Source organism: Anabrus simplex, chromosome 1 (genome assembly GCF_040414725.1).
Source record: "Anabrus simplex isolate iqAnaSimp1 chromosome 1, ASM4041472v1, whole genome shotgun sequence".
Taxonomy (NCBI): domain Eukaryota; kingdom Metazoa; phylum Arthropoda; class Insecta; order Orthoptera; family Tettigoniidae; genus Anabrus; species Anabrus simplex.
In genome coordinates, this window is record NC_090265.1 from 1,613,852,442 (window position 1) to 1,613,873,827 (window position 21,386).

The 21,386-nt window shown below is 38.8% G+C and overlaps 1 protein-coding gene across 4 annotated transcripts in view; it reads right to left on the reverse strand.

The window, feature by feature from the left end:
- LOC136858597 (tether containing UBX domain for GLUT4) overlaps positions 1–21,386 on the reverse strand; it is a 265,079-nt gene that overhangs the window by 163,128 nt on the left and 80,565 nt on the right. For all 4 annotated transcript variants that reach the window (XM_067138272.2, XM_067138275.2, XM_067138273.2 and 1 more), the window contains exon 4: positions 7,637–7,796. In XM_067138272.2, the coding sequence (XP_066994373.2) occupies positions 7,637–7,796 (160 nt within the window). The remainder of the gene's footprint in view (positions 1–7,636; positions 7,797–21,386) is intronic.

Sequence of the window (21,386 nt, forward strand, 5' to 3'; positions counted from 1 at the left end):
GGGCGATAATATACCTAACCTAATCAATGTGGTCTGTCTTATCTCATGGACAGCTGTTTACGTAAATCCTGATGTGATAAATGTAGAGAACAAGCATGAAATGTACTTAAAAATAAGGGTCTGTTACCAAAAGAATGTTTCCAGTTACTATGTATTACATTCGGAAGTACAACTCGTAACATATGCTAGTTATCAGCTGATGGTTTGGCATACCTTCTACAGCATGACTTTATTCGGAAGGAGTGGCTTCTGCTACATATACACCAACTGAGAATATCAGAGACAGTCTCCAGAAACCATTTGGGAATAGATTCACACTGTTTAGACTCTATAGTCGGGAACAAAATTATTATTAAAAAGTTCAAAAAGACGGGGCCTCGTATGCACTCGATTGCAGTGCATGGCTCAAAAACAATTAACTTAATGAAGCATCGCTGACGCGACTGACAAGATGGCAGTGAAGATGACGTCACTTGAAATACCGACACGCAGGTGTCAGGGCAGGGAAGTTGGCGGCGCAAATGAAAGCAGTGATCAGGTTTACTGTGCAGTAGGCCTATTGCTGAAATGACAGAGAAACGACTGGCCATTAAGTTCTTTTGTACCAATATTTAATTATATAATAACACGATACCCTTATCCCTTTTTTCTACGGGGTCGAGTATGAAGTGAGACGAATCTTCGTAGCGAGTTATTACGGCCATACACCCTTCCTGATGTCAGCCTCACCAGAGGAATCAATGAGATGTAACGAATGACGTGATATGAGTAACTAAAACAGACTTTTATATGTACCGTAGGCCTAAAAGTCGTGTTCACCCTTTATTGTCTTTTTACGTTTAGAAATACTGCCTTCTGACGAAAATAGCCAGTATAACTTAAATACATTCCAAGTTTGTTAAGTATAGAATGTTTACACGTACAATTTATAGCTCTTTATATCCTAGAAGTCATGTGTTCACTGCACAAAATTTTGAGGTTATCGCATATTGGACCCCCATTTACTATTTTTGGCTATAAAAGTGGGGAAAAAAGGGGTCTAATACGCGAGTAAATACGGTATTCTTTTATACGAAGGGGAGTTAGGGACTGGAATAACTTACCAAGGGAGATGTTCAATAAATTTCCAATTTCTTTGCAATCATTTAAGAGAAGGCTAGGAAAACAACAGATACAGAATCTGCCACCCAGGTGACTGCCCTAAATGCACATCATTAGCAGAGGTGACAACCTTTGAAGAGGATTATCAGTAATCGCCCTCCGCCCCCGAGAAAAATTTCTAGTTAAGTCCAAAGCATGCTCCTTACTTCTCGATAATGACACCCCTTTTGCCCTTCCATCTAGCAATTTATTCGAATGTATATCATATTAAAAAATTTGCACAAAACCTGTTAGTTCTGTGAAAAAACATTCCTTGTAGCTTGTTTCTCACGCAGCAGCTGCTTTTCAATGTAGTTATTCTTGAAGCATCCTTCCCACTGTGATGACATTTTCGTCTTCTGAACCATAAAGTATTCTAGTGCAGATGTGCTTAATGTAGGCCTCACTTCTTTCTCAATCTTTCTGTCAACTGTCAGGTACACTTAAGATAGCAAATACAATATTACTGAAGGATTTGTAATGGAGAAGAGCAGCGCCTGAGCTCCTTCATTCACAATGAATTTTGCAATGCTCACGGGTAGCAAATGAACATATAAGTATCGTTGCCAACTCACAAGCATTGAAACGAGGACAATTTAAGAGAAAGGCTCAAAAGGATTGAATATTTTCCCATTTCATTTTCCGTAGAAAATTATTTTGTGTGTGATAATGTCAGATTTTAAATAAATGCTTACAATATAGTGATTATTTTAATCCACCTATTCAATACAAATTGGTTTTGTGTTGCTAGTTCTTAATATTACAACAACAAATTTACAGGGACATGTTTCGCTTTATTTACAAGCATCTTCAGCCTACATAATTGTCTCAAGGTTAAGCCTTGTTATATTTGGATTGTTTTTACAAATTTTTTGCTTGAGTATAAATCCATGTTTAGTAATGATATGTAAAAACATAGGAATCATGTACACATTAAAAGTATGACAATATGAATTACGATGTTGAATTGAAGTAACCCTTAATTCTAAAATACATTGACGTCCAAAACATAGTAACTACAATTTGAAAATTTGGCTAAATTGTTTTCACAGTGCTGTGGTTGATTGAATCAACTGTAATATGGCTTTAAATTTGAGTCATAAATATAAACTGAAGGTTAAAATATAGGAGCCATTTTTTCTAAAATCCACTGATTTCTGGAACACAGTAACTTCTGATATTGAGAATTTGGTTAATAATTGTGATTTCCAATGCAATTATTTAAAAACAACTATGATTTGACTCCATGTGTAATTTGAGTCGAAATGATATTCTAAAAATTAAAATCTTGAAACCGTTGGAGACCAGCTTCTAGAATTTTCGAGGCTTGCTGCAGTTTGGTGATTTGATCAGTGAAAGTATTAGAATAATTAGTTCTAGTCTATTACGACTTCAATATCCATTGGTAGCAGATTGTCTTAATGTAGTTGTAGTTAAAAGGGGGGGGCTTCTATCCAAATCTTGAGTACTTGTTTATGTTTCTTTCGAGGTAATAGAATGAGTGAAGCATCTGGAACAAACGGAAATTAACTTGAATACTGTTATATGTTGTGCTTGTAATGTGAGTTTGATGTTATATATATATATATATATATATATTTTTTTTTTTTTTTCTTTTTCTCTTACCCCTTTGACTGCTGCTACAAAGTCTTGTGGTCTTTCTTACGTTACTGTGACTAATGTCTGTTGTGGTTCTACTCCTTGTGTTGTACGTGTGGAGGGGCTGTGAGGGGCAAGTAGGGGGTTGAGGGGGATAAATGTTAGGCGGGGCGTTTGCTATTGGCGTACCATGTGGTGGAGAGTTCTTATCTGTTATCGAGGTGGGGGTAGGGGACGATCCTGCGGGCGGGACGTTAAGCTTTGGTGTGTTATGTAGAGGGGGATTCGTTCTCGAAATAGTTTCTGTTGTGAGTGTTTTTATATTAAATATCCTAAACAATTTGCTTTTATCTGATTTGAAAGTGTGTAACAATGTTGGCAACTGTTCTATTAACGGGCTTTTTATTTCGGCCTCGTCGCTCAAATTTTTTTCTTTATTAAAATATTGATCCAAATAAATATACAGGGTGAAGCGTAATTCGCGCACTCGGGCGTCGCAGCGCGACTCCTCACATGCCAGCAATAAAAAAATGTCTCTTACAAATTTTCGTCTTGCGAGTATATCCGGTAGAAAACGGACACTGAAGAGTAGCAATCTGGCAACACTGTAACCATATGTAGAGTAACTACCGCTGTCAGCACGTTCTCGGCGTGCTGTACAGTTGGTGCAGTGGGTAGAGTTTTTGGTTGGCATGCAGGAGGTCGATGGTTCGATCCTGGGTTGAGGCACATTTTTTATTTGCTAATTTGCATCTGACATTTACCTACTATAATACAGTAAGACACCGTTTCTGAGCTCACGTGTATCCTACATTTACAACATTTTGTAACGCTGAAACAACAAATACCTGGTCAGACTAATAAGAAATAGACAGCTGAAACAAATGACCAGTCATAGGACAGAATAACTACACAAACAATATCACTTTCGATATGCTAAAGATGATAGCACAGTACAATAACACAACATCTACTTGTCATTTACATACAACATGTATAATAATAATGTTATTTGTTTCACGTCCCACGAACTACCTTTTAAGGTTTTCGGAGTCGCCACCATACTACATGTAATATGATCACGCAGATGTAGCACATTAGCACTAATACTGTCCATATTAAATTCACGCCCACGACGTGGAAAGGGCGCCTTTCAAAGCTGACCAAAGAAAACTATTGTTCGTCCATTTCTAGGATCGTAGTATGCAAGTGCAAATGGTTTCTAGAGGACCCACTGCAATCTCTGTTGACGATTAAGATGCCAGATACCATACCACCTGGACTACATTTACGAAATAAAAAACATACACCTCAACCCAGGATCGACCACTCGACCTCCTGCATGCTAACCCAAAACTCTATCCACTGCACCAACTGTACAGTACGACTACCTACAGCTGACAGATGTGGTTACAGTGTTGCCGGATATACTCGCAAGACGAAAATTTGTAAGAGACATTTTTTTATTGCTGGCGTGTGAGGAGTCGCGCTCCGACGCCCGAGTGCGCGAATTACGCTTCACCCTGTATATGTTTTCAAACTCTGTCATTAGCTTCCCCTTTTCGATCCTTTTGATTATTGTAAGGTCTTTGTCAACTGAGGTATAATGATGGCCGGTTTCTTTCTTATAATTACTCATTGCAGAGTATTTATTATGCCTTAAGGCGTTAAAGTGTTCCAGTACCTGGTTAGGAAGCTGCGGCCAGTTTGGCCAACATGTGAAGATTTATACTGTGTGCATGTTAGTCTATATATTCCGGAACTTTGAAATTTGTGATTGTAGGAATTTACTGTGTTATGATTAAAAAATAAGTTTTTATTAGTTTTATGTGTTTTAAAGGCTACTTGCATATCCCGCTTTTCGAGTGGGTTTGCTATTTGGTGAATCGTTCAACTGGTGTAAGTAAAGGTTGCGTATTTTGATTTTTTGGTCTTTTCCGGTGCGAGATTTGTGGCTAATTTGAGCTTTACTTTCTTGATGATTCAATTCACCATCTCTGCTTTATATCTGTTGACAAGTGCTAGTTCTTTTATAAGAAATTTATTTCTTTCGTGAAATTTGTGGGTGATAAGGGTATTTTATGAGCTCTGTAAATCATACTGAAAAAGGTTGCTTGTTTATGGGATTTCAGGTGGAGTGAATCATTTCTTATTGTTATTGATGTGTGTGTCGGTTTTCTGTATATTTGATAATCGAATTTATAATTTAAGCGTTTTACAGTAACGTCCAGATAATCCAATGAGTTTTTGTTCTCGTCTTCTTTGGTAAATTTTATGTATCTATCAATGCTATTTAAAAATTCTAGGATTTTTTCACTGTTATTTTTTCGGTTGCCTGTTATTATAAACGTATCATAATCAAATCTCAGCCAAAGACAGATTCCTTCTATATTCGGTTTAATTAATTTATGTTCTATGTTGTCCATATAAATATCTGCTAATATTCCTGAGCTGTGGTCACCCATTGCTAACCGCAACTGGTGGTAGATTTTATTGTTAAAAGTGAAATAGTTATTATTTAGTACAAATTTAAGTAGTTTAATAAATTTATCTATTTCTAGCTTACTTAAGTTACTATGTTTGGAAAGGTTTAAGTTAATAATTTCAACTATCTCTTTAATGGGGATGTTTGAATACATATTGGTAATATCAAACAAGCTCATCCTGTGGTGGGGTTGTAAGCTGAAGTTTTTTAATCTTTTGCAAAATTCAATAGAATTTTTAATTGAGGAGTTACTCTGAAACTTATGCTTTTTGAGGAACTGATTTATAAATTTTGACATTTTATATGTTGGGCTATTTCTGCTATTTATGATTGGTCGAATGGGTGTGTTTTTGTGTACCTTAGGTAGTGCCTTTGCCTTAGGCAATGTTGGATTCGTGTTGACCATTTTTTGTTGTTCTTGCTCATCAAATAAACAAGTTGAATTTTTAAGGATTGTTTTTAGGTTCCGTTGAATTTTAGAGACCGGGTCTTTATTTACTATTGTATAAGATTCATTAGAAAAGAATTCTTCAGTTTTATTAATGTAGTCACTTATTTACTAGGACTATTGTTTCGCCTTTATCCACCTTAGTTACGATAACGTTATCCCTTATTTTTGTCTTTAATTTTTTTATTTGTTTTAGGAGGGCTTGGTCGTGATTGGTTTTCATTTCTTTTACTAAACTTGGGAGTTTCTTTTTTATTATCTTATATTTAATGTCATTTTGTATTTCTGCCGGCAATTTCCCTATATTTACTTCTGATTCCGCTATTGTGGTGGTTAATTCTTCCATTTTTTGCGGGTTAGGCCAATTTAATTTAGTTCCTTTATTAAGTATGTTCATTTCATTTTCAGAAAAATTGGTGTCTGATAAATTAATTGTCACAGGGGTGTTTTTCGTTAAAGGATTCAGGTTTTTTTCTTTATTTACATATGCTGTTGACTTTTTTTTAAAAATCTTCTATTAGATGTTTAAATTTGTTTTCCAGGGTTTTTTGCTTTCTATCTAAGATGTTGGAAAGTTTTTCAATGGTATATTGTTTAATGGAACTCCAGTCTAAAGGGGATGTAAAATGGGATGTACTTAAGTGCATTTTGTAAAGTTGTAAGTTTAGTAGCGATTTCTTTCTATACAGTAACTTTATTTCATTTTTTAGCCATATTTTGTTTACTCTGTTTTGGGTGTGAAGAGATTTTGAACCTGATATGTTCCTTCTTTGGGTAGACCTTGTAAGTAAAATGTCAGATTTTCCATAATTTCCCCTTTGACCGTAATTCCGTAATCGTGAGGTGAAATCTATAATAATTACGGACAATCCATAATAGGTGCCACCTCTGCATTAGTAATCGATTGACTGAACAAATAACAATGATAAAAGCAATATTTGGTAACTGTTACGGTTGTGTGAAGACAATAGTGAGCAAAACAGAATGGTTTGGGATTAACAATGGGCTAAAACAAGGGACTGTGTTGTCACCTTGCTGTTCATAATGGTTATGGATGACATCTTAAAGGCAGCGAGGGAAGATTATAGAGAGGAAAGAATGAAACTAATTATGTTTGCGGATCTGGGGAGAAGGTGGGGAGGAGGTACAAAAACAGATGTATGTAATGAACAGACTGATTGAACAATGAGGATTGAGGATCAATGTGGAGAAGAGTTAGAGAAGAGTTAGACAATGCTGATGAGTAGAGGAAGTGAAGTGAAAGGAGCTATCAAACTGGAGACAAGGAACTGGAAATAGAAAAACACTGTAAAATACTTGATAAGTGAACTGACTGAAAATGGAAGAATGGATATGGAAATTAGTAGGAGGATACAAATGGGAAGTGCCTTTTATTACCAGGTACGGAGACTAATGCGGAGTAAAAAAATACCAACGAAGGGTAAGTAATGTACAAGGAATATTACTTACCTATTGACATATGCAGCAGGAACCTGGACAATGGCTAAGAGAGATTAAAGTACACTACAGACAGCTGAAGTGAAATTCCTGAGGAGTATGGTACAGGAGCCAAGGAGGGACAGAGTGTGAAATGTAGAAATAGGAAAAGAGCTAAATGTGCAACAGAACAGATTGAGGTGTTTTGGATATTTCAAGCGGATGAAAGAAAAAAGACTGCCAAGGCAAACACTGGAAGGACAGATTACAGGGAAGAGATGACAAGGAAGACCAAGATTACAATGGATGGACTCTGAAGAACAGCATAGGACAATGGAACCTGGAATGGAACACAGTGCTGGATGAGGAATGGTGGAGAGAGAGGATGAAGTAGAGAGGAACCATATTTGCCCCATCCGACGTCAGCTGAGAAAGGGGAATTGATGATGATGATGATGATGATGATGATGACGACTATGACAACAATGATGATGACGTAGCTAGCTCTTAAAAAAAGTGAATATTACCTGAGCAGTGCCCTTCCACCAAGAAGTCCAAGACTTCGAAGTGTTGTTTCCATCAGACTGTCTACACCATATATCTCTCTTTGAGTGAATACTACAACTGGATTCGAATCAGGATCTGCTTCTTGAGGACAAAGTTTCTTTACTACGTCCCATAAGGTATCTGAACAGAGATGAAACAGAATTATGATATGTAATTGCATATTCTGCACAGCATTTCTTCCAAATTTATTTTCATAACAAAATGGGAAAAAGAAAAAGAGTGTAAATAATAATAATAATAATAATAATAATAATAATAATAATAATAATAATAATAATAATAATAATAATAATAATAATAATAATAATATCTCAGCTACCATGAGTAGGCATTTTGATTTGATGCCATTCAGGCTGCCGGTCGTATTTTGACGTTTTACTCTATCAGATGGCAGAGTAAACCAGATATCTCTTGGGCGATCTATGGCTGATTTTTAATTAATTTTGTCAGGGAAACACTAAAAGTGTATCACCACACGTCTTTCACATGTCAACATCATACTACATGGAGTATCCAATGGAATTTTTTCCACCCTTCGGAAATTCAACAAACCCATGATCTTGGAATCCATAAGTCGACAATCTATCAATGATTCACAGAGGAAGCTAAAGCGTACATTATAAATTAGGATATCAAATTGCTTGAACAAAGAAATTACTCCACCAAGTAATAAACTAATTACACTAATGAACTTATTATTATGGTTTTTGATTTAATGAGGTAATAGATTTCTGAGCTTGTACAGGATATGCCACATTATGTCCTGTGTAAAACTAGTCCAACAACAGGCATGCTCAATTAATTTTATGGACATTTTGAAGAATGCTTAACAAAAGTCAGCAATGTGGGAAGGTGATAACACAAATCAATTTGCATTAGAACATGGATGAGGAGGGTTGAAGTACAGTCAAACTCTGATATCTCGAAGTGTTTGTGGAGGCTGAATACAATGAGTTATTGAATATTTGAAATATAGAATAACGTGCATACTACTTCAGTTTCAACATTGCCATTATATTTTCTCTGCACCTACAGTACAAGATGGTGTTTTAAAACCAGCTTTGTTATGCCTTAATGCAGGAAAATTCTCATTTTGGATACGTATTGAAGAGAAGTCCGTCTATAATTTTTCTTTGCCCCCTTTTTTTTTGTGGTTCATGTTCGTGGGTCACGTCCTAGTTCGTGAACCATGGGCAACGGCTGAGTGGCCTAGTAAGTGGTCCTGAGAGTCGGGATACCAGTTGCTATGGAATGGGAGTGGGCATCTCGGACATATTCTGAGTCGTGGCCCTCCTTGTGCTCAGGCGGCTAGGACTACACAATTCACTGGTGGTCCATAACCCGTTAGAGGAGAGATCCTCGCTTGGACTATGTGCAAGTAGGGCAGCATCCTGCTTCATGAATTTACCGAGCTCAGAACACTTTAAGCAAGCCTCGGACCTATGGGAGTAATGGAGTCCCACTCCCATTTGACAGGCGAGGGACTCCTTGGAAACAACTTGGCGAACAAAATGGAATTCAATGGGGAGCTATCAATATTAATGGGGCTTATGGAAGAAAGAAGGTAGAACTTGCTGAGTCAGCAAAGAGGATGCATCTGGATGTGCTAGGAGTAAGTGATATTCGGGTAAGGGGAGATAAGGAGGAAGAGATAGGAGATTATAAAGTGTACTTGACGGGTGTTAGAAAGGGAAGGGCAGAGTCTGGGGTAGGGCTCTTTATCAGGAATACCATTGCACGCAACATAGTTTCTGTTGGGCACGTAAGTGAGCGAATGATGTGGGTAGATTTGTCAGTGGGAGGAATTAGGACAAGAATTGTGTCCGTGTATTCACCATGTGAGGGTGCAGATGAGGATGAAGTTGACAAGTTTTATGAAGCATTGAGTGACATCGTGGTCAGGGTCAACAGCAAGGATAGAATAGTGCTAATGGGCGATTTCAATGCGAGAGTTGGGAATAGAACTGAAGGATACGAAAGGGTGATTGGTAAATGTGGGGAAGATATGGAAGCTAACGGGAATGGGAAGCGTTTGCTGGACTTCTGTGCTAGTATGGGTTTAGCTGTTACGAATACATTCTTCAAGCATAAGGCTATTCACCGCTACATATGGGAGGCTAGGGGTACCAGATCCATAATAGACTATATCTTAACAGACTTTGAATTCAGGAAATCTTTTAGGAATGTACGAGTTTTTCGGGGATTTTTCGATGATACAGACCATTATCTGATCTGTAGGGAACTAAGTATCTCTAGGCCTAGGGTAGAGAAAGTGAAATCTGTCTGCAAACGAATAAGGGTAGAAAATCTCCAGGACGAGGAAATTAGAAGTACATGGATATGATTAGTGAGAAGTTTCGAACAGTAGACAGTAAGCAGGTTCAGGATATAGAAAGTGAATGGGTGGCATACAGGGATGCTGTAGTACAAACAGCAAGGGAATGCCTAGGAACAACTATGTGTAAAGATGGGAAAAGGCGAACATCTTGGTGGAATGATGAAGTGAGAGCAGCCTGTAAACATAAAAAGAAGGCTTATCAGAAATGGCTCCAAACAAGGGCCGAGGCAGACAGGGATTTGTACGTAGATGAAAGAAACAGAGCGAAACAAATAGTTGTTGAATCCAAAAAGAAGTCATGGGAAGATTTTGGTAATAACCTGGAAAGGCTAGGTCAAGCAGCAGGGAAACCTTTCTGGACAGTAATAAAGAATCTTAGGAAGGGAGGGAAAAAGGAAATGAACAGTGTTTTGAGTAATTCGGGTGAACTCATAACAGATCCAGGGAATCACTGGAGAGGTGGAGGGAATATTTTGAACATCATCTCAATGTAAAAGGAAATCATCATGGTGGTGTTGCAAAAAGTCAAGCTCATGGGGAGGAGGAAAATGATGTTGGTGAAATTATGCTTGAGGAAGTGGAAAGGATAGTAAATAAACTCCATTGTCATAAGGCAGCAGGAATAGATGAAATTAGACCTGAAATGGTGAAGTGGGAAGGCAGGGATGAAATGGCTTCATAGAGTAGTCAAATCAGCGTGGAGTGTTGGTAAGGTACCTTCAGATTGGACAAAAGCAGTAATTGCACCTATCTATAAGCAAGGGAACAGGAAGGATTGCAACAACTATCGAGGTATCTCATTGATTAGTATACCAGGCAAAGTATTCACAGGCATCTTCGAAGGGAGGGTGCGATCAGTCGTTGAGAGGAAGTTGGATGAAAACCAGTGTGGTTTCAGACCATAGAGAGGCTGTCAGGATCAGATTTTCAGTATGCGCCAGGTAATTGAAAAATGCTACGAGAGGAATAGGCAGTTGTGTTTATGTTTCGTAGATCTAGAGAACGCATATGGCAGGGTACCGAGGGAAAAGATGTTCGCTATACTGGGGGACTATGGAATTAAAGGTAGATTATTAAAATCAATCAAAGGCATTTATGTTGACAATTGGGCTTCAGTGAGAATTGATGGTAGAATGAGTTCTTGGTTCAGGGTACTTACAGGAGTTAGACAAGGCTGTAATCTTTCACCTTTGCTGTTTGTAGTTTACATGGATCATATGCTGAAAGGTATAAAATGGCAGGGAGGGATTCAGTTAGGTGGAAATGTAGTAAGCAGCCTGGCCTATGCTGACGACTTGGTCTTAATGGCAGACTGTGCCGAAAGCCTGCAGTCTAACATCTTGGAACTTGAAAATAGGTGCAATGAGTATGGTATGAAAATTAGCCTCTCGAAGACTAAATTGATGTCAGTAGGTAAGAAATCCAACAGAATTGAATGTCACATTGGTGATACAAAACTAGAACAGGTCGATAATTTCAAGTATTTAGGTTGTGTGTTTTCCCAGGATGGTAATATAGTAAGTGAGATTGAATCAAGGTGTAGTAAAGCTAATGCAGTGAGCTCGCAGTTGCGATCAGCAGTATTCTGTAAGAAGGAAGTCAGCTCCCAGACGAAACTATCTTTACATCGGCCTGTTTTCAGACCAACTTTGCTTTATGGGAGCGAAAGCTGGGTGGACTCAGGATATCTTATTCATAAGTTAGAAGTAACAGACATGAAAGTAGCAAGAATGATTGCTGGTACAAACAGGTGGGAACAATGGCAAGAGGGTACTCTGAATGAGGAGATGAAAGCTAATTTAGGAATGAACTTGATGGATGAAGCTGTACGCATAAACCGGCTTCAGTGGTGGGGTCATGTGAGGCGAATGGAGGAGGATAGGTTACCTAGGAGAATAATGGACTCTGTTATGGAGGGTAAGAGAAGTAGAGGGAGACCAAGACGACGATGGTTAGACTCGGTTTCTAACGATTTAAAGATAAGAGGTATAGAACTAAATGAGGCCACAACACTAGTTGCAAATCGAGGATTGTGGCGACGTTTAGTAAATTCTCAGAGGCTTGCAGACTGAACGCTGAAAGGCATAACAGTCTATAATGATAATGTATGTATGTATGTATGTATGTCTTTTTTTTTAAACAACGGTACTCTTTTCAAATTTCTCTAGTACTACACTGACTAAAATGTAGACTTGCTTATACTTATAAGATCACTACGAACTGGTTTTTTGTAGGGATGATGTGTACGCATAAGTCCGACTCCTTGGATGAATGGTCAGTGTTGAAGCCTTCGGTTCAGAAGGTCCTCAGTTCGAATCCTGGCTGGGACAGGGATTTTAATCACATTTGATTAATTCCTCTGGCTCAGGGACTGGGTGTTTGTTCAAACACTCCTTTTAATATGCACACAACACACCACACAATCAACCACCAAAGAAACATGCAATCATGATTACATCCCTCCACATAGGGTTGGCGTCAGAAAAGGCATCCGGCTACAAAGCAGGACTAAACCAACTTGTGCAATACAGATTGCACCCGTGACCCCACAGGTATGGAAAAATCTGTAGAAGAAGAAAAAGACAACATGTAAAAGGCCTACGCATAGCTTGAATAATCAGAACCTTGAGTTATTAAAAATATATAACAAGTAATGCATGAAAGATTCTGTCAGGAAACTTAAATCCCTTTGAGATACTGGAAATTTAGTTATAAACATTTGAGTTGTATAAGTTTGAGTATGTATTACCAATGTTGAAAAGTGTTAGGGTGCAGTAGTGTGAGTACAAAAGGAGAGTGATATTACAATGATTGGCATTATAAATCACTTCCAAGGATAGTCTGGAGTCCTGCAACCCCCCAAAATGATGTTATTCTGAATGGAAAGGTGTATGTTTGAAACAGAGCACAAACAACGAGAATGAAAACCAGTTAATGTGCTGGTATATACCAGTCAATGTGATTTTTTTTAAATGCTATTTGTTCGGGGCATCGACCCATGTGGATCTTTAGTACCCACTGGCACCATATTGTATGAACCTGCATGTAATTGGAATGGCGGTAGTGTGGAATGTGTGTGAGGAAAGGAAGATAAAGGACGTCACCAACACCAAGCCCCAGGCCAGGGATATTAATAATTACAATTAAAAACCCCTGACCAGGCTGGGAATCGAACCCGGGGCCGCCGGGTGACGGACGTGTTGCCCCCTACACCCCAAGCGCTGGACCAGTCAATATGATGCTTGTTGTTTCAAGGGGCCTAACATCGAGGTCATCAACCCCTAATGGTACGAAATGAAATGGCAACAAAAAATTCAAAATCATCCACTGACCAAAAAAAGAAAATGTCAAGAAGAATGAATGGATGGACATGAACCCAAAAAAAAAAAAAAACAATAAAAAACCAAAAAACAGTGGATCCGATGAAAAAAAAAGATCAAAAATAATACTATTACTGACCAAGGGACCACTTATAAGGCATAATCCTGAATCGAGGATGCTTGATGTCTAAAGGGGTCCAAATTCCATGTCTAAGGCCCCACAGAATGGTACATGTCGCGAGTAAAGTAGAACCATGGTATTTGTCATGTTGGGGTACTAATCAAAAGTAGCAAAGACTCACAGCGTTCCACACAAGATGGTACTACTCGCAAGTATTGTACTTCGTATAGGTAACGCAGACCTACGGTGTTTCTCACACGATGGCGCCACTCATAGCCAACGCAAACCGATGAGGTTCCTCACCTAGGTGTACTAGTCACGGGTGCCGGTATTCCTGTGGTGTTCCTCACATAGTGGGTACTAATCACAGGCAACGCAGACCCATGGTGTCGCTCATATAGTGGTACAACTCACAGGCAACGCCCAGACCCGCAGTGTTGCTCACGTGGGTACGACGCATGGGTACTGCAAACCCACAGACCAGCCTCTTTGCTGCTACTAATCACAAACCTATTTCGTACCTAATACAGTGGTAATACTCGCAAGTACAGGCAACCCATGGTGTTCCCCGCGTGATGGTATGAATCAAAGTAGTTTCATGGTTCTAATTCAATCATCCCTTGGTCGCCCCTTTTAGCCACCTCCCACGACAGGCAGGGAATCCCGTGGGTGTATTATTCGTCTGCGTCCCCCACCCACTGGGGATAAAGAGAGAAAAAAGAAGGAGTATCAAGGTGCATAATGTGGTTAAGTGTAAGAGAGGGCTAAGACCCTAACTTCACCACATATAAAGACATCAATAAATAAATATAATCAGAAAGAATGCTTGCCCAGAGCTTACAAAAAACACTTGTCAAGCTGCCTGGTCTGTAATTATCCACTTCATGTTTATCGCCCTTTGCCTTGTACAATGGGGCTACTATTGTATCCATTTATTTAGTATCGCTCAAACCACTTCCTTTCGTAGTGGAAATTAGTTCAGCACATTTCAAACTATTCGCAAACCTTGCATCAAACTATCATGGATTTGTTCTGCGAATAAACTTATCAGCAGTGTTCCATTTCATGGAATGTTTGGTCTTATAATGTTTTATACTGTTTATTATTGAGATTCTACCCATGAATCTCGAATATTGTCTCGGGGAAGTATTTTAGGTTAGGATGGATTCTATCAATTAAGCTCCAAGCATTTTCCGTATTACAAAGCAGCTTTGCATTTCCCAGAGGAAGGGTCAGAGCTATTCAGCGTATGGAGCAGTGTCTTGGACCACATGGTACTGCTAAAGCAAGGAGTGGCAGGAAAGGGAGGTTGACATGTATAGCGCAAGGAAGAGCGTGGGCTGTACAACTTGGTTTATAGAGTTATAGTGTGTGTGAAGTTGTGCGCACTGCCGCTGAACACTGTGTACGCAATTTCTCTCTGTACTTCATGTAACAAAGAAATATGTATTTCATTTCTCTTCAGATGACATGATGTTCTTATACTGTGTATACAAATTTCAGCGGAGCATTATCACATTGACTCCATGAACCTACTATGCTGGCGTAGCAGGGAGAGAGGTGATACTCCCATGTGGCGCTTCCCAGGTGGCGGTTAGGGGGGTCCTAACCGGCTTGCCGGCGGACTTGAGGGAAATAAAACACTTCTCGCGGACCAAACACACTACCCCCTCAAATCAGAAATTGTTTCTCATTAATTACCTTCAAAAGACAGTGTAAAGATGTCCTCTTGAATATGTAGGCTATATTATGTAGCCTATATTATGTGTGAATGTGAGAGTGAATGTCTTGAGTAAATAGTTCCCAAATGTTTTCATATATTACTGTTATATGAATTTCATGTGGAGTAGTTAATATTGAATTTATTTTGCTAATTTTAGACTTACGATGTAGATATTTTAGTTTTAGTCTATATTATTTTGTATACAGTATATATATATGTTCAAACTTAAGTTCTGATTTGAGGGGGTATTATTTTGTTCACTGGTAGCATCCAGCAACACAACATCATAGTTAAAAATTGGATGCATCAATCTTTGAACCAGTCTTATTTTTAAGTTGAGAGGTAATACGGTCTGATGAATCTTAAGGGGATGAAGTGATGAATGAACTTTCCTGCATACATTAGTGACATACTCATCCCAGTTTAAAGTTTCCTTTATAGTGACTCAAAGACTTTTTGCTGATTTACAGAATGGGATAGCAACAATATTAAGTTGAATGACTGGAAGTTGTAGAGATGTAAATGGGCAACCAGTTTTTTCTGCCCTATTATGATAGCTTGCGTTTTCGTTGGGTTGATGGAGAGAGAATTCTCATCTGCATAACAGCTGATCTGCTCTAAGTTTCGGTTCATATTTTCAATAGCTGCATTTATGTCATTCACTTTTGTGTCGCAGTAAATATGAAGGCCGTCGACATAGAAATGGTAGTTCCTGTTTTCCAAGTTAGAAGAGAGGCCATTCAAATATAAAATAAATAACAGGGGGCCAAGTATGGAACCTTGTGGAACACCATTTACTTTGTACTTCCACTCTGTTCTCTTTTCATTCACGACAACAGTCGTCGGTTATGGAGGCAGGAAGTGAACAAATTGAGAGCAGCATGGCTGAGATGGAAGGAATTCAATTTTGCTTTTAATATGTCTGTTCTGATAGTGTCAAAAGCACTGCTGAAGTCTAGGAGAATGAGCACGGTCACTTTACGTTCATCCATTGCTCTCCTTACGTCATCCGTAATGTTTAGAAGAGCAGTAGATATACTATGTCCTTTTCTAAATCCAGATTGCAAGTGATCAAGTAACGAATGCTGTGTCAAATACTGGAGCAGTTGTTCATGCAAGAGTTTTTCTAAGACTTTCGAAAGTCAAGAATGTATACAGACAGGCCGATAGTCAAATGAAGAATTTGCTAGAGATTTTTTTGGTATTGGGAAAATTAAAGCATCCTTCCAGATAGTTGGGAAGTAGCCTTCTGAAAGACGAGTTACATATGTGGATTAGAACCGGCAATATTACATCTATCAAGGTGACGAAGGATATCGGGATGTCATCCACTCCGATTGTTTGCGATTTTATTGACGTTAGTTTTCTCCTTACGTCAGTTTCATGTACTTCACAAAACTTGTGTTGTGGTAATGCAGTAAACTGAAAAGAACTTATTGTTTGTATAATTTGAGGGTGGGTACTAACCATTTCTCTATTAAAGTGGGCATTTAATTCATCTGGATTTATATCATGCATATTGGAGTTTGTAGTTTGCTTCAGATCTGAGTTGTTGCTATGTACTTTTTGAAGTTACTGGCTAACTGTTGGAAGTACGCATATTTTTTATTTCTGATAATTTGTTTAACTCTATTTCTAAGCACACGGTATTTTTCAAAATCGTCGGTTGATAAAGTCTGCTTTTACACAACATCTGTGAAGTACATCTCGTTCAGCCACTGCAGACTTACCGTCATTTGACAACCATGGAGCAGCCTTGCGAGTCACCCTAGCAGTATGTTTAGGTACATGCTTGTTATAAAATCCGAACAATGTGTTAAACCTCTTTACTTTTTAGTCATTGTCAGTCAAGTGCAGTATTTCATCCCACAGCAGAGAATAGTGACATGTATTAAGTGTTGAGAATTTAACTTTTCATGTCTCTATAGAAGCAGACCCGGCCAAAACCTGGAAACTGCAGATGATGATGATGATGATGATGATGATGATGATGATGATGATGATGATGATGTCTATAGGTTATCCACTTCAGCTTTGTTTTGGCAACTTTCAAGGAATAAGCTAAATATACGAGATCATGGTAGGTTATACCAGGTACCGAAGTTTGTCCGTGTTTTAGTATTTTCTGAAGAGAGAGTGTGATTAGTAAATCTATTAGTGTGCGTGAGGATCCGTTAGCCATATGCACGTGGTGAGTAGGCTTTTAAGTAGCAATAATGACATATTACAAGAGGTAAATATGTTCTGTAAACGATTTTCATCAGTGGAGTCAGGTCTGTGTTAAAATCACCATACGAGTACATGTTTGTAAGTAGGTATGAGTCTTAGTCATCATCATCATCATGTTTTCCACTCCAGTTACCTGGGTGTGGTTTACGAGCTCTCTCCACTTCTGTCTGTCCATGTACCACTCTTCTCAAGACGACATCCCAGGTGACTCCTCTTGTTCCTATGTCTTCTTTCACTTGGTCCAGCCATTTCTTCCTAGGTCTTCTTACCAGTCGTTTTCCAGCCATGGCTGTGTGTAGCCATTGTTTTGCTGTCCTTCCATCGTCCATTCGTTTGACATGGCCAAACCATTTCAAACGGGCCCCTGTACCATAGTTTGTAGGAACTTCATTTCTGCGGCTATCCACTTGTTGGGTTGTTGTGCAGGTTTCTAGGCCATATGTTATTATGGGGGTGGAGTATGATTGGAATAGAATATGATTTGATCTTAAGGGAACTTGTTCGTTCCAGAGGAGGTTCCGAACTTGATGGTAAAACTGAGTTGATTTTTGAATGTGGTTGTTAATCTCATGCTGTATTCTGTTATCACTTGAAATGATGCACCCTAGATATTTATATTGGTCTACTGTTTCCAGCTATGTACCTTCCAGCATTATTTTTCCTTTCTTCTTCTGCCTGTTGACAGACATAGTAACAGTTTTCGATTTATTTATTGTTAATCCGTGTGCTTTCAAATATTCATTCTAAGATGTTCAGCCTCTCTTGGACTTTCTTCTCTGTATTTCCCCAAATTACTACATCATCTGCAAATGCATTGATATCCATATTGTTCTTCTGTTTAATTTCTTTCATGACTTCATCCATGACAGTGATAAAAAGTAAGGGTGAAAGGGTACTGCCTTGTTGCACTCCTTTAGTGGTTTGGAACCAATCAGAATTCGGTAAAGTTTCCTGCTTCTGGTGGTTTATAAACAACTCCAATATTAGTTTTGTCAATGGATAGTTCAACAAACATATTCAATTAACGTGTCAGTAGATAATGTTGGAGTTTGTATAAACTATCTATTAGGTATGTTTGCAAAATTACTAATAGATTTGATAGAAGGCAGACCGGGTTTAGCAAATGTTATTCAACTGAAACTCATCTTGTGGGATTCCAGCAAGATATAACAAATATTTTAGTTTCAGAAAGTCAAATGGACTGTATCGCTACTGGCCTATCCAAGGCTTTTGACTGGGTAGAGCAAGATTTAATGCATGCTAATGACAATGCCATAGGTGTGGCTCAGTTTTGGAAAAGCACCATCTAGATGTACAGTAAATTTGGTCAATTTTCCTTCGTTAATTTTTGTTAATAGTGTAATTATTACTTTATTTTAAATGTATGATTAAGTATGCTTCTGACATGAGTAAATAAATAAAATGAGAGAATACTGATGAAAATAAGGGCTATTGGTCTAAACAAAAGGCTGGATGAATGAGTGGCTAAATTTCTAGAAAATAGCACTCAGAGTAGGTGAAGTATTATCTGACATTGTAATGATTAAGAGGGGCACCCCACAGTATTACTGGACCTTTATGTTTTCTTCTACGAGGGTTGGGGCAAAAGTCATAGCAACTATTTTTTTTTTCTTGAAGATACCAGTCCGGTTGGAAATTGTGACATATACAGATGAAAGGACAAGGTGTTAACTACATGTGTGGACAAGGAATAGCACTGAAATATCTTAACACAATAATGTATTATGGTAGTATACAGGGCAATATGGCCTTCCCGGTGCAAAAGAAAGACAACAAACATAAAGTTGATATGACAAAAATGGGCCTAAAGACCCTCAAAGTAGTTCCATGCTACTGATACCACACGCTGCCAACGATGTGGGAGGCGCTGAATACCATCTACCTCAGCATTTGTCACACTGTATGTGAATCGGGTCACCTGTTGCCACACAGCATTAGCAATGTCCTCTCATGTTGCAAACCGCCTACCATGTAGTGGTTCCTTAACCTTTCAAATGAGATCGAAGTCACAGGGCAAAATGTCGGGAGAGTACGGTGGTGGCTCCAATTATTCCCATCCCCAACGTCGCAGTAGCTGCCCTACACACTCTGCTTTATGTGGTTTTGCATTGTCGTGCAGGATTATTGAACTGTCCACAAGATCCAGATGTTTCTCCCAAACACCACGTCATATCTGTCACACCAGGAAGTCCCTGTAGTACTGTGCGGTCACTGTTCTGCCATGTGGAACAAAGTGGCAAACAATGACACCCCTGATGTCATATGCGACAATCACCATCAATTTGACTGGGCAAGGATTCTGACGGACCTTCTGCCTCCTTGGTGATCCAGCATGTCGCCACTCCGCGGACTGACGTTTCAGTTCTGGTTCGTATACCCTGGCCCAAAATTCATCGATGGAGATTATTCGTGACAAGAATTGATCGCCTTCCTGTTGCCAGTGTGCAAGGTGGTCGGAGCATATTGCATAGCGCACCCACCTTTTAACTTCCGTCAGTGCATGCGGTACCCACCGCAATGCGATTTTGCGCAGTTGCAGCTCATTACGCAATATCCTGTGGACGGTGCGTTTATCGATGCCACTTGCCCTCTCTAACTCCAGTAGCGCCAATCGTCTGTCTTCATCCAGGAGCTGCTCAATGACGGCACGTGCCACGTCGGTCCGCACACTGACAGGTCGTCCCAAACGTTGCTCATCACTGGTTGACACACATCCTTGCTGAAACTTTCCTACAAGCCGTGCTACTGTACGGTATGGTAGGGCATTATTCCCAAGGGGTTTCACTAATTCACTGCGACATTCCATCGCATTTCTAAGGCTATTTTGATGTAAGCACGCTGCTCAACACGGGTTACTTCCATCTCGCATGACACTCACCAACTGACTGATTTCACAGCCCTCGCTATGCTACTACAAGCTATCACAGAGCAATCTGTTGTTCTGCATACACACTATGCCTGCAGAACTTCGACACGACACATAACTTATACATTTGTGATCCGTTCACATATCTACAAGAAAAAAAATAGTTGCCATGACTTTTGCCTCAGTCCTTGTATATATGAGTAAAGAACTGGAATCACAGATAAGGTTTTTTTTTTTTTTCATATTATGTTATACTGTATAAAGTAGTAAAATAAGTTACAGGATTGTGGGCGACTACAAAAAGACTTGACAATGTTGTGAGATGGACAGCAGACAATGGTATGATGGTAAACAGGATGAAAAATCCGGTTGCAAGTTTTACTACAAGGAAAAGCACTCTCACTTTTCACTTTTAATTACTGTGTTGATGGGGTAATAGTACCTCACAAGGATTACTCCAAGTATCTAGAGTAGGTGTTGATATAAGCAATAATCTTCATTGGGGTAATCACATTAATGAGGTTGTAAAGAAAGGTTCGAGGTCTCTTAACATCGATATGAGGGTATTTCGAAGTTGTAATAAAGACTTAAACGAGAGGGCATATGTCTCTAAGACCTGAATTACAGTATTGTGCTAAGGTATGTGACCAATACCAGGATTACTTGATAGAATTGGAAAAGAGCCAAAGGAAAGCAGCACAATTTGTTCTTGGTGATTTCCAACAAAAGAGTAGTGTTGCATGTAATGAACTTCATTCTGACCTGACATCAACTAATCACTTTATAAGAGATGCATTGGTTTCATCTTTTCAACATAAAGTGTGATAATACATTAAATCACCAAGGATAACAAGTCATGTTAAAATGTACGACATATTTCGTCCCTCTTTTTAAACTCCTCTTCCATGTCTGGTGAAACATCACTTTTACAATTTGCTAATGTCAATTTATCTTCAGGACTTTGTCCTTCAATCCACAGCTACATTAAGATTCTTCTAGAACACAGTAGTTCATTATCACTGTACGAGAGTTGTTCCTCGGTACATCGGACCCCATCAACTTCACTGGTTTACCACCTATATCTTATAAGTT